Source organism: Balearica regulorum, chromosome 6 (genome assembly GCF_011004875.1).
Source record: "Balearica regulorum gibbericeps isolate bBalReg1 chromosome 6, bBalReg1.pri, whole genome shotgun sequence".
Lineage (NCBI taxonomy): Eukaryota > Metazoa > Chordata > Aves > Gruiformes > Gruidae > Balearica > Balearica regulorum.
Window position 1 is genome coordinate 6,474,130 of NC_046189.1, and position 15,117 is coordinate 6,489,246.

A 15,117-nucleotide genomic window follows, 5' to 3' on the forward strand; every position below is an offset into this window, starting at 1 on the left:
ACTCTAAATCCCAGAGTTAAACAGCAAGTTAAGTTAATTTGCCTTATTCTGTAATGTTCATCAAAATCCTCAAAACAGGATGCATTTCATAAGACATTTTAGACAAAAAGGCCTTTTTAAAGTTTGCATTTGAGAACTCAAAACCACAGTCTTGCCATACCTGAACAAGCTCATTTAAGACCACTGCATCAAAGCCGGAGAGATACTGTACATAATATCTCTGCATCACCGGTCCATATTTTCGCACGTGTGCTCTGAGCTCCTCCATGTAGAATATTAGCTCTGCTATGTGTCTAGGCAAGAGGACAAGGAAAAACTTATAAATAAGAAAGCATCCAAAAATAGTAAAAACAATTTCTACCAATGCGTCTCAAGGGGACTTCTTCTGATACCTTCCTTTTAAAAGTATTATTAACAGGTAGTTTTTGTATGAAAATATTTGTTCACATTGTAAAATGAGTTTACACACGTAATTTCCTCTGCAAGGTAAAATCCACTGAGCAGGAGATAAATTAGCAGGATGCCCTCACGGCAGTCCTCAAGGGTTTGTATAACCAGCCACTTATTTTTTGAAGAAGCCCTTCTACAATGCTCAATTTGAAGAAAAAAATTCTCAAAAAGTGGTTAAATCTGAAAAATATAATTGTAATAACTGCTTTTCTGTCGGGATGGTTTTGGTTTGTTTTTTAAAACCGTAAGGACAGTTAAATACTTGCTCAGGTTGTTTCAGAGAGGGAGTGGGACCTCCACATGCCTAGCACCTAGTCCAGTGAAGAAAACCCCAGCTTTTCCTACTCCAGCTGTACTCCAGCTTGTGATTGTCACTTCTTATTTAAACTCCTGCAGTCAATACAGACTTTCAGCTCAATCTTGCGTTTAATAAACTTGAGAACATCTCAAAGACAACTAGCACCCTTCTGCCTATCCATATTCATAAAGCTCTTAAACCCATTTCTCATTTTTAACTTCTGTTTATGTTGACACTAACGCTGTGTTATATAAACAAATCTTAGCTGATTTAAAAGACAGTGTTGCTATAATACAGGAGACATTCTATAGATCAACAAATCAAGCTCTTCGACAGTTTCCTCACCCCCACTGATTTGTTCAATGCAAACCAGTAACACTGAAGAGACAATAAAGCTTTTTTTGTTTTGCTTTCTCAAAGGAAAAAATACCTAGAAATTTTATAAATTTATTTTTTTTTAGAAGTTCATTTTCTATAGAAAACAAACTTTCACTGGTATGTTTCAGTTTCTGGGATTCCCAGGTAAAGATTTTCTGAACAGTCCCAAATCTTTCATGTAGCCATCCTTTCCCAAGATTCCCTTGCCTTCCAATGCATTTCATCTGTGAAATTCTCATAAACACTGAAGGTATCACACTAAAAATTGTTAACATACTTATCTATGAAGTCATCTGCGCTCTTCTTTGGCATATTATCCGCATGACGAAGAAGCCAAATAATTTCATCACGAGCAAAGGATAACGCCATAAATACAAAAAGTGCCTGAAAAAGAAAAAGTTGTTCACAAGCTTATAAACATATACAACAGCTGGACATCTTGTGCACTCAAAGAGGCAACTATTGTCTTAAACCAAAGAATTTTAAAACTTAAGTAGGTTTTATCTCAAAGTAAAGTGTAGGGTTTTTCCCCCCTAAACAAACTAAATGGCACATTACAACTGAGAAACAAAAAGTAAGATTGCATAAATGCAAAATGTAAGAAAAGTAATTACCTTGGGACCCAACAGGCCTGGCTGATCAGACAGGACAGTAGCCAGTTCTTTGAGTGCAGAACGTAAAAACTTGCGCCTCTCTCTATGCATTGAGCCACTGCATCAAAAGAACAAACCGAAACATCATCCACTGTGCTAACCACAGAACATTTGATTTTTCCAAACACTTAAGTCCAAGCAGAGGCAGCTGATGTCATACCAACTTCAGTATCTTGAAGAATGTGGTTCAATTACAACTGGCATCCCCATCACCGATGCTGCGTATTCCTGAAATACGGTTAAGTTTAAAACCCAAGTTCTCTGCCCCTGTTCTGTGATTTGCATTTGACTCCACTAAAACATTCACATTAAGTAATTAGACAAAAAGAAACTGGAGAGTAAACTAAATGCTTCCATCTGGAAGATTTGAAAAATAATCTAAGATCTGGGAAGTTAAATTGATAACGGCATTAAGCACATCCAGATTTAAAAGAACAATCACTATATGATCTCATTTGAAAATGCACAACTAATTCAGGATTCAACAAATGCTGTTTATACAGTCTTTATAACTTTGTTAAGAAAACCAACACTAAAATCTGCCAGCAAAACTTTGCAAGACACTTACGCGTGTGAAACAGCAGCTTCTTTGCACTCTCTGATGTCATTAATACGCTTGTTGTACCTGCAAGCAAAAAACAATCCAATATGGTAAGAAGTACCAGTAGGAGAGTTTAGCAAGAGCTGAGCAGGACTTGCCACAGCAAGCAGGAGACAGCCAAAAGCTCACGCAAGACTTATTCCCCTGATCAGAGCTAAATACTAAAACTGGCTACCCAAACCGAAAATACTCGCTACTGAAGTGCTCTGGTGTTCGCTGGTAGAGGTCTCAACTTTGTTTCTGTCTGAGTTTTCACACGATATATTGCAGAAACAGTGGCAGACAGATGCAACTTTTCAAGCAAACTCTGCATTCATGACATCATTTCTCTTCCCTAGATTAAGATTTGTGGGCGAGATCATTAATTTTAACTTTTGCCATTTGAAAGACTGATTCACCAGACTTTTTCAGAACTGAGATAAAAAAAGGCACGATGGTTATGAAATCAAGCTCCTGGAAGTTATACACTAAAGAAACAGTCAAGATACTAAGCAAAAATGTTTGTGCACTGACTTTCCTTGAGTAGAATTTATATGAAGTAGTAACATTTTCAAAACAGTCCTTCAAGAAATTCAACATTTTTAACAGAGGTTCTGAAAGGAGAAAAAAGAGAACCAAAACTTACCCTCGTATGTTTACAAACAAGTCTTCTGCAGCTTTGTGAATATGGAATACTTCATCCCGAAACAGAGCCAAACAAGAGCTGCTTTGAAGTGCAAGCTTCCAAAGGTTCAAAGCCGTAGCATCACTATTGAGGATTCCATGGCACAAAATAAACCCAACTTCAAAAGTCCACATTGATGTATGTCACCAAGCAGATGCACAAAGACAGTAAGAAAATAGTGGGATTATTATGCATTTTCTCTTAAATTAGTTCAAATAGTTCATTGATAAACTGTTTAATGAAGAACAGTTTCATATACAAAAAAATACCCCACTGTTCTAGAGAAGGTATTTTCATAATATTTTTGTAAGCTGAATTATTTAGTCCTGATACTACTCAGTTATTTTCATCAGAGTTACTAAATCTCCCACTTTTAGTCCAAGTCTGGAATAAAATGGTGACAAACTCCATTCCAGCACATGCTGAATTCTAACTTCGCTGCATCTAAAAGTATGATACATAGAAATGAGATTTAACCAAGTTCTCTAGCATCTAAAATCTGAATACAACAGCTTTTGTACAGTGCAGAAAAGCAAGTAGTCTTTTAAATGTTAACTAGTTTGGTTTTTTAATAAAACCACGAGCTGTTTCAGAATATTTTACTCACAAATGATCCATTTTTCCATTGCATCCAGAGAGAGGTATTCACATGGCATCTGTTGAAAAAAACAGTAATCTGTAGCAAACTATAAAAGACAATACATTTCATAAGAAGTACTTTTTAGAAAAAGGGACAAATAAAGCCTCGAACGCTGATGAGTCATGGAAGACTGCTGCTGATTACTAACAGGACATTGTTTCATCCCTCTAGAAACGGAGGGTTTGAACATTAAATGAGCTTCTACACCCTCCAATACCTTGAACAAAACAGTGAAAAAACATTTGACAAATGTTTAGATTTGACAGAGATTGTATTTAAGAAAATTAAAGAACTAAAGGCTTTTGATATACACTAATCACAACCTGACAGCTGTTAACCCCTGAGTTTTTTTAGGAAGATTCGTATCACAACTGAGGGAGCGAATGCAAACAGTAAGCATTTTAAAGGAAGTATCAGTTCTGATTTCCAGTCTGTGGCCCACAAACATCTAAGACCATACACATGATTCCTTCCTTCTACACTGCAGAAGTTAACATTGCTTCCCTTCATCTTTTCAAACCTGGAAATGAAGGCATGAGCTAACCCAAGAGAAGCTTCAATTAACACAAGAAAACTTTTCCCCTGTACTAAAGTATTCAGCTCTCCCAAGCAGCCTATTTACTTCTCTGATTAAAAGCCTCATAGAGGTAATCAAATAGAGAATGAAACACCCCTACCCTATCTTACGGAAAAGCTTGCTTAACCTTAAAATAGAACGCAAATTAAAAGGCCGTACTGTGTCAGACTGTGCAGGATTAAGCATTGTACTGGGGGCACTGATGAGGCTCAGTAGTTGTGCGTTTCTCCACTGGTCAGCTGAGAGATTTCTTCGAGGATAGACCATCTGGAGTGAAATCAGAGCGTCTGAAAGGGACTAAAAAGGAGACCAATGATCAGTTTGAAGATGTCCTTGAGGCTCAGTCTTGGATAAATACCCGAGTTTTTTCCTTCATTTTGTGAACTGTGTATTGACACTGTCATACTCCAAGCACAAGAGACACTAAGTACTATTTTATCAGTAGTGCTGTTTTCTCTTATTACTAACAATAACAAACATTTTACTGAACTAGTTCCGAAATTAAACTTGAGGTTAAAATGCATTGCATCTAGTTTACTTCACATACATAACACTATTCCAGGCTAAGGGAGGGATGAAGAGAAGCATGAGGTTTTGATTTTTTTAAATGATTTTTTAATTAGAGTTATAAAACTCTGAGTTCAGAATTAGAGGACATGAAAAAAAAAATCAATAGGGGACAACAAATCTGTCACGTACAACTGAAAGTTGTTCATTATTTATTCAAGCATCCCAATTATTGTGTTATTCCCTTCTCTGCCACTTCGTTTAGTATGTCCTTCCCTCTTTGCTAGCAAATTATGATTATTTTGAGCAGATACTGTTTACAGGAGCATCTTCTTGCAGGTTAAGCTTATCTGAGTAAGTGCTGTCCCACACCTCCCTGTCTTTTGCATCAATACTGGTGCTTATATGAGTCCTCAGGGAGTCAGGTCTAAGCTTTATGCCAGCAAAGAAGGTCACTCCAGCAAAAAAAACCCAAAGTCATCTGCTGAAGCTAATTTAAAGGACTAAACAACTGCTAGGTCTACTGCAAAGTAGAGAGATGATAGAAGGACAACTTAAGTGTGCGGTTCCATGAGTGTAACCTAAGTATCTGTTTCTATAGCATGGTGCCTGAAGGGATCCCTGACCCCAATTTATACCTCTAGCACAGAATAAAATAGAGGTATAAGCAAGCAGAAAGCATAAGCAGAAGAGCAAAAATCAGAGTGAAAAATGGCTTTACAAAACGTTTCAATAGAAAGCATTGGTCCACTGATACGAAAGCATAAAAAAACAAACCTGAAAAGTAAAGCATCTTCGCTAAAATGTGTCCAAGAAAAGGTTAATTGCAACTGAGATTCTTAGCTAAGTAAGTCTTAACAAGACAGGAATCGTGCAGAAGAAAGTATAACAAAAATAAGATTACAGATTATGCAGACATACGAGAAGTATTAAAAACTATTTCACTTCAGAGCACTTTGAGGAGTAGCTGAAAAACTCTGAACTTCTGGTGACGATCTTCAAAATTTTAAGGAAATTAAGAAAAATCTCAAGAGGCTTGGAGAAGGAAAACATAACCAGTATCTAGACTTCAAAGAGCAAAAAAACCCCTGCCAAAGATTCCAAAATAAGTAGACAGGCAATCAAATTGCAAGTGCTGAGAAAATAACACCTTTATAAATAACAGTCAGTCAGTATTGATCAAGCAAATCTAGTTGCCTTTGTCAGAGCAGCAAGACTAGTGGACCAACTGGAAGTGATAAACAGGATATACATTGACTTGGATGAGGCTTCCGTCACTTTTCCAAGGTAGTCTTATATGAAAATACAGCCTAGATGAATCTTCACAGAACTGGCGCACAATCAGCTGCATAAGGATGCAAGCTTAAAAGCATTGGTACAGAAAAGGCTTCAGGAAGTGGGTTCATTTAAGTTAGTGAAGTCAGCCAAGCAGGGTACAGAGTGTCAGCTTTTGAGGACAGAAGCTATTATTAAAGAGGCAGTGGGTATCTCCAGGATCTCCAGTTTAAGGACAAGCCAAAGCAAAACCCTTCAGGTTACAAAATAGAAAAAAAAAATCTAGGATGGTAAACCAGTAAAAAACTGGTTTCATAGAAACATTAGCCATCTCTTTATTTCAAGCTACAAACCAAACCAGAACACAGATGTAGCTATTCTCACATGATCCACAACTGATTTTTAATCAATTTCTAATCCTTAGTGAATAAAATGGAACCTTACCAATGGGTCTTAGCATTCCTGTATTTCTATAGGTTCTGTTATCTAACATCAATCCCCAGCCCATATATCCATTGTAAGTAAAATCTCCTGTAAAATTTATACCTAATGGCTTTTGACAAAACAAACCCTTGTATATTTTCTTTTTCATCTCTGCTTCTCCAAATTAAGGTTACTGTGTGCCTGTGAAAAGTAGTTACATACTTTACTGTGAGGTACAAATTCCTCCATCATTTTCTTTAAAGGATTTTCATAATCCACAATCATCTGGCCAAGGCGTGGATATTCTCTGTCACTAAAAGCAACAACAAACAATTCACTCAGGTATAACTGTTATTATTATTATTATTATCGTACACATTTCTTGTATGACAGATTTTTACCTTGCTCCATGTGTCATTTCATGGGCATAGTTATACAATCCAATGATAGCCTTCCTTTCTTCAATTCGAGACAGCAATATCATTAGAGTTGTGTAGGTTATAATCAAATCTAGGTAGTTCTTTGTTAAATCGAAGTTTACAGTCTAGAGAGAAAAAACCCAGTAAATTATCTATCTAAAACTTTTAGAAACAAGCACAAAACTTTTTCCTTACCTTTCCACCAACTTTCACCATTTTTAAAATACAATGGACTCTCTTGATTAAAGTTATTGTTCTGGTTGCATGCAGACTTTGTATAATCTGAATTTATTCACTTGAATCCCCAGAACTGTTCACATTCATGAAAGCAAGCACGCAAATAAACCTTTCCAGACTTAACTGTCACAGGTTAGTTGACAGATAGGAAAACTATTCTTGGATGTTACTAAGTGATCAGCAAGTGCTTTGCCTATAAATTATATTTTAATAAGACTCTGTGATGTAAAAAGCTAGCACATATCCAACTGGCCTGGTAACATCATTCCATAGGATATATACCTACTCCTCTTTCATATTATGAACCTTTGTCAGCCAAGCTGAATTTAGAGTCATGACTAAAACTAGCAAGATGACATTATGAACATTAAGAAAGCAAGCTGAAACCAAGAGGAAAAGGTGTTTGAGGTTTTCATTTGGGGGGGTGGGTGTGTGTGGGTGTGGGTGGGTGTGTGTGTGTTCGGTGTTTGGTTGTGAAGTTTTGGGGTTTCGTTGGTGTTTGTTTTTTTTTTTTTTTTTAATATAACACCTTTAGCTGCTTTTGTACATGTTTTAGCCAGCACCAGAAGTGACCTCCTCAGATATCTTAGGTGGACACCAGCAATATTCCTGTTTTGTAAGCTTACAAGGCTTAACCACGTAGATGACAGTGAACCTCTAAGAATAAACTTGCAGATGCAATACAGCAAGAGTTACAGAAAGATTTGTATGCCTGGTAACGGACAATGCTGTTACTGCTGTGCAGAAGTAGACTGTTGAAAATAGTCTGTCTTTTGATTTCAAGCTATTTATAAAGTCAGGGATCTGAAGACTACAGTATTTTTATTTCTCTTGCATTTGTAACTAGGGATGTCATATTTCTTGGGCTAACACGAACAATTCCTTCTAGGACTCTTTTTAGAAACACTAAGTAGCATTTGAAAGTTTAAATACAGAAACTTACAATATCAAAGAAGACTTGGCAGACATCAATAGTGTTCAGCAGCTCACAAACATGGTCCTTGAAAAACAAAGCAGTAATTTCAGTTTAAAAAGACATAAGTAAATCACTTTACTATGCTTAGTGATGGAGACTGATTTTATGATTTTTTTAAAAAACAGAGCCACGAGTTCAGCTGTTTCATTACATAGCATTATTTCTTAAATAAAGAAACAGAAACCTAATGTGAGAACTGACATATTTGCAATACCTTACCTTAAATTCCATAACATCGACAAACGTGAAGTAGTATAATGCCAGGTTCTTCAGAATCTCCGATTTTTCTTTCTGGAGCTGAGCAAGCTGTTGCTAAAAGAGAAACATAAACATGCACACTGTTTTGAAAAGATCTTGAGAAGACTGCTGAAAAATAATACCTCTGAAGCGCAGAGTAACCATCGGACTATGCAAAGAAGCCTTAACACGGTTTTCTAAGACTGAGGTTCTGTGCATCTCAATACACACAGAGTTCTCAAAACAGATGGTTTTAACAGCTGCCGACTATACTTTGAAGATAAAAGTCAAATTAGTACACATTAGTACCAAAGTCATATTGCTTAGCTCAGCTAGAGATGAAAATGGGCAGTTGTTAGGAAAACAGCGTTATCATGTGTATAATTAGCAAAAGCAGAACAGTACGTGAGCACAAATCAGTACGACAAAAAAATAATGACGTTACTTGAGGTGGGAGAAAAGAAGGTGGCAGGTTACAAACTTTACTACAGAAAAACATTATGCTTTTAAATTCTGAACTTACCAAAAAGAATATCCAGGCAAAGCCACGTTAAGCATGCAAAATAAAATGTAGATACAAACATAAAATACAGTAACGGTTCTTTGACCAGTTCCATATAAACACAATAATACATTCAAACAAAAGCAACAAAATAAAGAAACAAAAAAGAAGCAAAACACTAGCATTAGACACTGGTGGAAAAAATGGAAGAGGCAAATGTGAATACAAAGGCATAAAATAGTTCACATGGATTTTTTTTTTAAAAAAATCAATGAAATATCACTTAATTTCCATATTTTTCAAGATTTTCTGGAGGAACAAGACAGATCACTTTAACTGTAATTAAGAACACCAAAAAAAGAAGCTGTTACTGAACAGCCATTCTGTTTATCTATGTATTACAGTTTCACAGCACTGCAAGGATCCAATTATTTAACTTGCAATATTCACTTACTCATTAAGTCTCTTTCGTGATATACGAATTGAGTTAAAGCAGTCATAGCACTCAATATAAAAAAGTGCCCTCCGAGAAGCTGCAAGATTTTAAATTAAAGACTGATCAAGTTAAATAGGATTTTCTTCTCAGCAGGAACAATCAATTATAAGAAAGATGAAATTAATTATTTCAAATTGGTTAGCTTATTTTCATGAGAGGTTAGAATTGAATACGCTGCTTTATCTCACGGTGTTTATAAAGCTGTTCTGTGTCCTCAGCTTTAGGTAAAGCACTAAAATTCCTCTAAATTCTAAAAACAGATTGCCTGGACCAGTGCTCCATGTCACACGCAGATAATTTTTGCTTCTTTCCTCTGCATTTTTAGAGGTGATTACGATTTTTAGAAGACCTGAGCCATGAGACTCCCAATACAGCCAAGATGACAGGCACATAGAGAGTTATGAGCAAACTGGAAGGGCTACATTATAAAATACTCCTGCCTGCTCTTAAACCAGAGCAAAGGATTTAACTTTCAAGGTCTGAATTTGAATGCCTGCCCTATATAACATTTAAGCGTCTTTCACATAGTCATCAGCTGGGACTTAAATGAAAAACGGGTGTAAGCACATGTTTATTTTGTAACTCCGGATCATCTCATGCACTAGGAAATAGGTTATTTCCCTTTAAACTACTGCATACAAAATCAGTTTTCAAATCTAAATCCTATGAGCTGTATTCTGACCGTCAGCGTGAATTTGCTTTCCCAGTGTATGCCTTTAACTGCCCCGTGCTCAGAGAATGACGCATCCAGCATCATCCCACGCGGAGGCTGGAGCTCTTGCAGGTACGCATGGCTCCAGCCAGCCTTCGGGCCAACTTGCATCTATACTCGGGATCTCCCCGGAGGAAAGAGCGCTGCGTACGCTTCGGGCTGCTTTGTCACTCAACTGTTGTTACATGATGAAAATTCATCACCAAAGAGGCTTGGTTTTAACCTTCGCCCTGGCCCTATCATTTCAAGTACTTATGGCAAGTGATGTAACGCACGAAGCAGAAACAGGGTTTGTTTCTGTGCAACTAACACAAGCATGAATTGGATGAACTTGAGGACTTGTTTCACGAATTTTCAGGAAAAGACCACGATACCATTCAGAAATAAGACTAATTCTAGTGCAAAGAGAAGACAAAACCAAAGCTCACATTACAACTGCACACAAGCCTTAACAACGTTTTCCAATTGCAATCCTAACTCCTGCTAAGCAAGGTGCAATACTAAGGGAGAGTACCAAGATTACAGGCTGTTGTACACCACACGCGTTTTGTGTAAAAAAATAGCAGTAGCATCCACTTCTGGAGGACAGGACAAGTTCAAGTATATGAAGTGGGGAGATATGGCAAAAAAAGGAGATGATGCTGGGAACTATGCTTGCAAAAGAAATAATCTTTTCTATTCTGTGAAGCTGTACATTAGAGAATATATGGAGGTATTAGTTACACTCAACCAAGAATTAAGGAGTCACTGCTGTGCATTGTTAACTAGTTACCCATCTTCCCAGAAATATTTAGACTTAAATGATGCTAACGCTTTCACATGGAGTTAAGGTGATCATTCTTTGAACTCCAAGTGTTAGCAAACTGTTATTTAAAATATTCCTATCAAAGTAAAACAACATATCAACTGTAATCACTGTTAAATCGGTATGGTGCAAACAGTTCAATGCGTACAGCACTGCCGGAACAGCGATGTTTAAAGTACAGCTTACAGCATGTAGGGTCTTGGATGTTTATTTGCATTTTTATCACTCAGGAATGTGGGCGTAGCTCTTTCCACACCCACTGCAACAACACTTTCCATTACTAACTTCCTAACAGCTGTTTAGAAAGAGCTGGTGCTGTATCATTTTGTGTTTGGTTTGAGGCTGTCTTCCTCAGCCTGCAATCCTCATTGAATAGCAAACATTTTTGCTTCCAATAGTCAAGGAAAGTTTTATAATAGGGTAAGCTGAAGAAATAACTCTTAAACTATTACTAACATCAAAAGATTGTTTTCACTATAGCTAACCATGCCTCGTGGATTGGTTAGACATAAGCGTTCTATTTATTCTTAAACAATTTGAAGTACAAATTATACCAAAGAGAACAACAGGATTTTTACTGAACAAGATAAGTTGAATTTAAGATATATGAAAAGCTGTAGAAATTTTAGCATAATATTGCAAAATTAAAAAAAAAAAAACCTGAAGTAATTTAGTCTATTAAAAAATACATCTCCAAACATATTTGAATATTATTTATAAATTAGGATTTTAAGGACCACAGAGTGAAGCTGACACTTTATCAAGTATGTTATCTACAAGAGAAGGAACTGACCTTTACCAAGTTGTCTTGTGCCTTTCATATTAAACCCCCAAAATTTTTACATGACTGATAACGTACACAGAGAAAGTACATTAAAAGAAGTGAAAAACAAATCAGAAAGTGAAAGACAGTCTCACTTAAAGCTTACATGAACACAATGGCTCAGAGACAAGAGAATGACGACACAGACGCTGGCATATTAACAATGTGAATAAATACAAATTTAATATGAAGGCACAGGAAAAATATGAGACAACTAGAAAAAGTTGCTCAGAGTTTTATGTGTGGAAAACCAGAGGATAACTGCAGTTCTCTACTTCATCATATTTATTGGACTGGCAGCAGTAGTGTGTGAATAAGTGTCTTATTTCATGATCCAGGAATAGATGGTAGGTAGAGGAATTTTCTCCTTCTTCTATCAGTGCAGTATTTTTCCTGCAAGTATGATCATTAAACACTCGTATTCGTTTTCTACAATCCAACACCATAGATACTACAATGTCCTCAGAGAAAACATCATCAAGTTAATCTTACTAGATGGAATGTAAGCTCCCAAAAGCAGTATTACAAATTCTGACTGTTAAAATTCTGAGGTAGGGGTAAATAATCACCGTCAGTATTCTTACTGTTGTTTATTACACTCACTATGCTTGCCTCCTGTAGAGGCTTTAGAGGAAGATTTTAAAAATTCAACTCATGTGAACAAAGTTCTGTGCCTACAAAATCCATAGCAGAATGGTGGGGAGAAAGTTCTAATCAAATGAAGAAAATTAGTTTTAAATTCTGTGAACTAACTGTAGAATGATGGATGTGTTTTCTTATTTCCAATTAAAAGCAGCCTCTGAAGCGACATGCTGCAAATAAAAAGATGTAATGGAATATTTAACATGTTTACTAAGGTATTTCTACTGCAAGATCTAGTTTTGGTTTGTTTTCAAGTTTCTAGCACTAAGTTAACTCTCTTGAAAAGGAAATGGGCACCCACGACCCTCCGCAACTGTTTCTGTCCCCAGGGTTGACCATATTATTAATAGTGGCAGGTATCTACTTTCGGAGCAGCGAGGCTCCTCTTTAAGAGCTGATCTGCCAGCCAGTCATAGGGAACAGTTTCCCCATGCTCTCACTTTCTTTTACATAAATTCATGCAGTAATTCCTACAATAAGCTCATTACATACTACCATATCACCCAAGCCTTGGCCATGGATCTTGACATCTCTGGGGCAATGATTTACAGAACAAAAGTCTGTGCTATTCTACAGATAAAAATGTTTTGGACATATGTCTCTAGGTGCTTGCATACTTACATTTATGTCACAAAATCATGAAAGAACTATTCATTTTAAAACGCATGAAAATTAATTTGGAATTGCTGTCTCCGTAACAGCGCTTAACTAAAATACCTTTTAGGTATTAACGAGTGGGGGTTCTTCTTTCTTTCTTTGTTTTGGGGTTTGTTTTTTTCTTTGTTTTAAATTGCCAAGCTCTTAAGTTGTCGATCATTGTATCAGAAGAGGATTTCTACCTTAACAGACGAAGCAAACAGGTTAAGTATTACACACATTCACTCCTTTGCAGGTACTACATACACTATTCAGCAACAAGAGTGAGCAGTGACTAGTTCGGTTTACCTTGGCAAGTGATTTCACTTATAGCAGTATAATACAATGTTTAATTACAAATAATAAAATGATATTTGGATCCTTCTCCATCCCAAAATCATATGCAATCAAGGGTTAAGCCATAAGTATAAACATCACTGCTGACTGCATTTAAGATTTTAAAAAAAGGTAATTTACACTATGACAGTTCTGTTTGGTGAAACGTTTTAAAGATATTTCAAGATTTCACATTAACTTTTGGAATTGCTATGAAAAAAATAAAAATGCACAATTTCAAATGATTGTTAGGTTGAAAACTTTTACAGACTATTCTCTGATTATATCATAGCCTAAGTCGTTTTAAGCTGCGACGTCAGTCTTATGCAGGTAACAGCTGAAGACATCAGACCTGCTACTGCGTACAAAATCAGAACAGTAGGTATAGCTGTTTCAGAGCAAGGCATTAGCAGAGCAATTTCAACTCTGAATGATTTTTAGCAAAAACGTAGATAAATTTTTATTTGTTGCAGATATTTTGCAGTTCCTTCTGTAATAAACTATCATTAGTGCATCCTATTCTCAAACATAAGAAACCTCAACTGCTCGTACAAAGCTGAACAGAGAGTAGTTACTCATTGGCTGGCTTTACTCATGCAGGGGAACTCCTGTATATTAAATTATTGCCTCAGTGAGCTCTGAGGAAAACCAATCTCATTTGCAGTCCCTTCAGCACTGTAAGTTCCTTGAGCGGCAGCGAGAAGAGCTGAATGGGCAACCCTGCGAAGAAAGCACGGCATCCTCTTACCTGGAAAAGATTTCAGTCTTCATGGCCACCAACCCAGTTAATTTTGTGGTGGAATATGAAGAGTTGGGGTCTTGTTGTTTAAGTAAGCAATAAGATATCTGAAAAAAATCGAGTCTCCCAGACAAGAGATCTAGAACTCCAGAAAGCTGGGGAAAAATATTTAAGTTTATTGAATTTGGGGGCTTAAGTTACTTTGCTTAAGATTAAGAAATCTGCTGCCATAGGCGTTAATTACTCTATCATTTCCTCAAAAGTTTTTTAGAGAAAAAGAATTACCAACACACGAGGCAGCACAGCTGAGACCCCAATTTTTCCTTGGAAGAGAATTTCTAAATTATCTTTGCTAGCACTATGCAAACTGCAATATTAACAGCTTCATTAGAAACAAGCAAACAAATGAGTTTTCCCTTTTGGCACTGTACCCCTTGCAGGGGCTGAAAGTACTTCAAAAAGCAAATGATTATTTGTATTTAATGTAAAGTGAACTATTTCATATCTACAGATGCTAATCCAGGTAGGCTGAAAATACTCGCACTGCTTCTAGTCTACTCTCACATGATTTTATTTCCAGTCTCTGCTGACATAATACAGTAGAAAATTATTACAATTAAATCAGGGAAATAACCTCCAAAAATACTGTCTCCTAAGAAACTGAATGTGTAGTCAATACAAAACACAATGGGATTGATAAGAACAATACTAGGAAGACAGCTAGTAAAAGATGAAGATTAGCAGCATGTGGAAAACATGGACGGTTCTCCCACTAACCACACACTCACAAACTTCTGAGTAATACTGCACTGGCCTGCTTACTGCTAGGCAATGACTAAGCCTCAACTTCTCCAGTAGACATGTAAAAATATAGTTTTTCTACAGTGAAGTTGCTGAGGAGCAATCTGAGTAAAAGGAAAACATATGTTCAAGAACAAAGGCAGGTATTATCACTACTTCCCATATGTGGTGTTTTGGAAAGCAGAAAGGAGGCTAGCTCCATCACACAAAGACACAGAGCTTTACCTGTGCAGACAGCAGGTTTTTTCAGACCCTACCCACAATCGACAGAAAATCTACATCTTTTCTCC

General features: G+C 36.6%; 1 protein-coding gene across 2 annotated transcripts in view; it reads right to left on the bottom strand.

Moving 5' to 3' along the window:
- Positions 1–15,117, bottom strand: part of NCKAP1 (NCK associated protein 1) — a 61,213-nt gene that overhangs the window by 29,895 nt on the left and 16,201 nt on the right. For both annotated transcript variants that reach the window (XM_075756124.1, XM_075756123.1), the window contains 11 exons: positions 8,318–8,410; positions 8,066–8,122; positions 6,868–7,010; positions 6,689–6,779; positions 4,421–4,558; positions 3,652–3,700; positions 3,006–3,162; positions 2,348–2,404; positions 1,741–1,837; positions 1,404–1,510; positions 161–293 (listed from right to left, as the gene is read on the bottom strand). In XM_075756124.1, the coding sequence (XP_075612239.1) occupies positions 161–293; positions 1,404–1,510; positions 1,741–1,837; positions 2,348–2,404; positions 3,006–3,162; positions 3,652–3,700; positions 4,421–4,558; positions 6,689–6,779; positions 6,868–7,010; positions 8,066–8,122; positions 8,318–8,410 (1,122 nt within the window). The remainder of the gene's footprint in view (positions 1–160; positions 294–1,403; positions 1,511–1,740; positions 1,838–2,347; positions 2,405–3,005; positions 3,163–3,651; positions 3,701–4,420; positions 4,559–6,688; positions 6,780–6,867; positions 7,011–8,065; positions 8,123–8,317; positions 8,411–15,117) is intronic.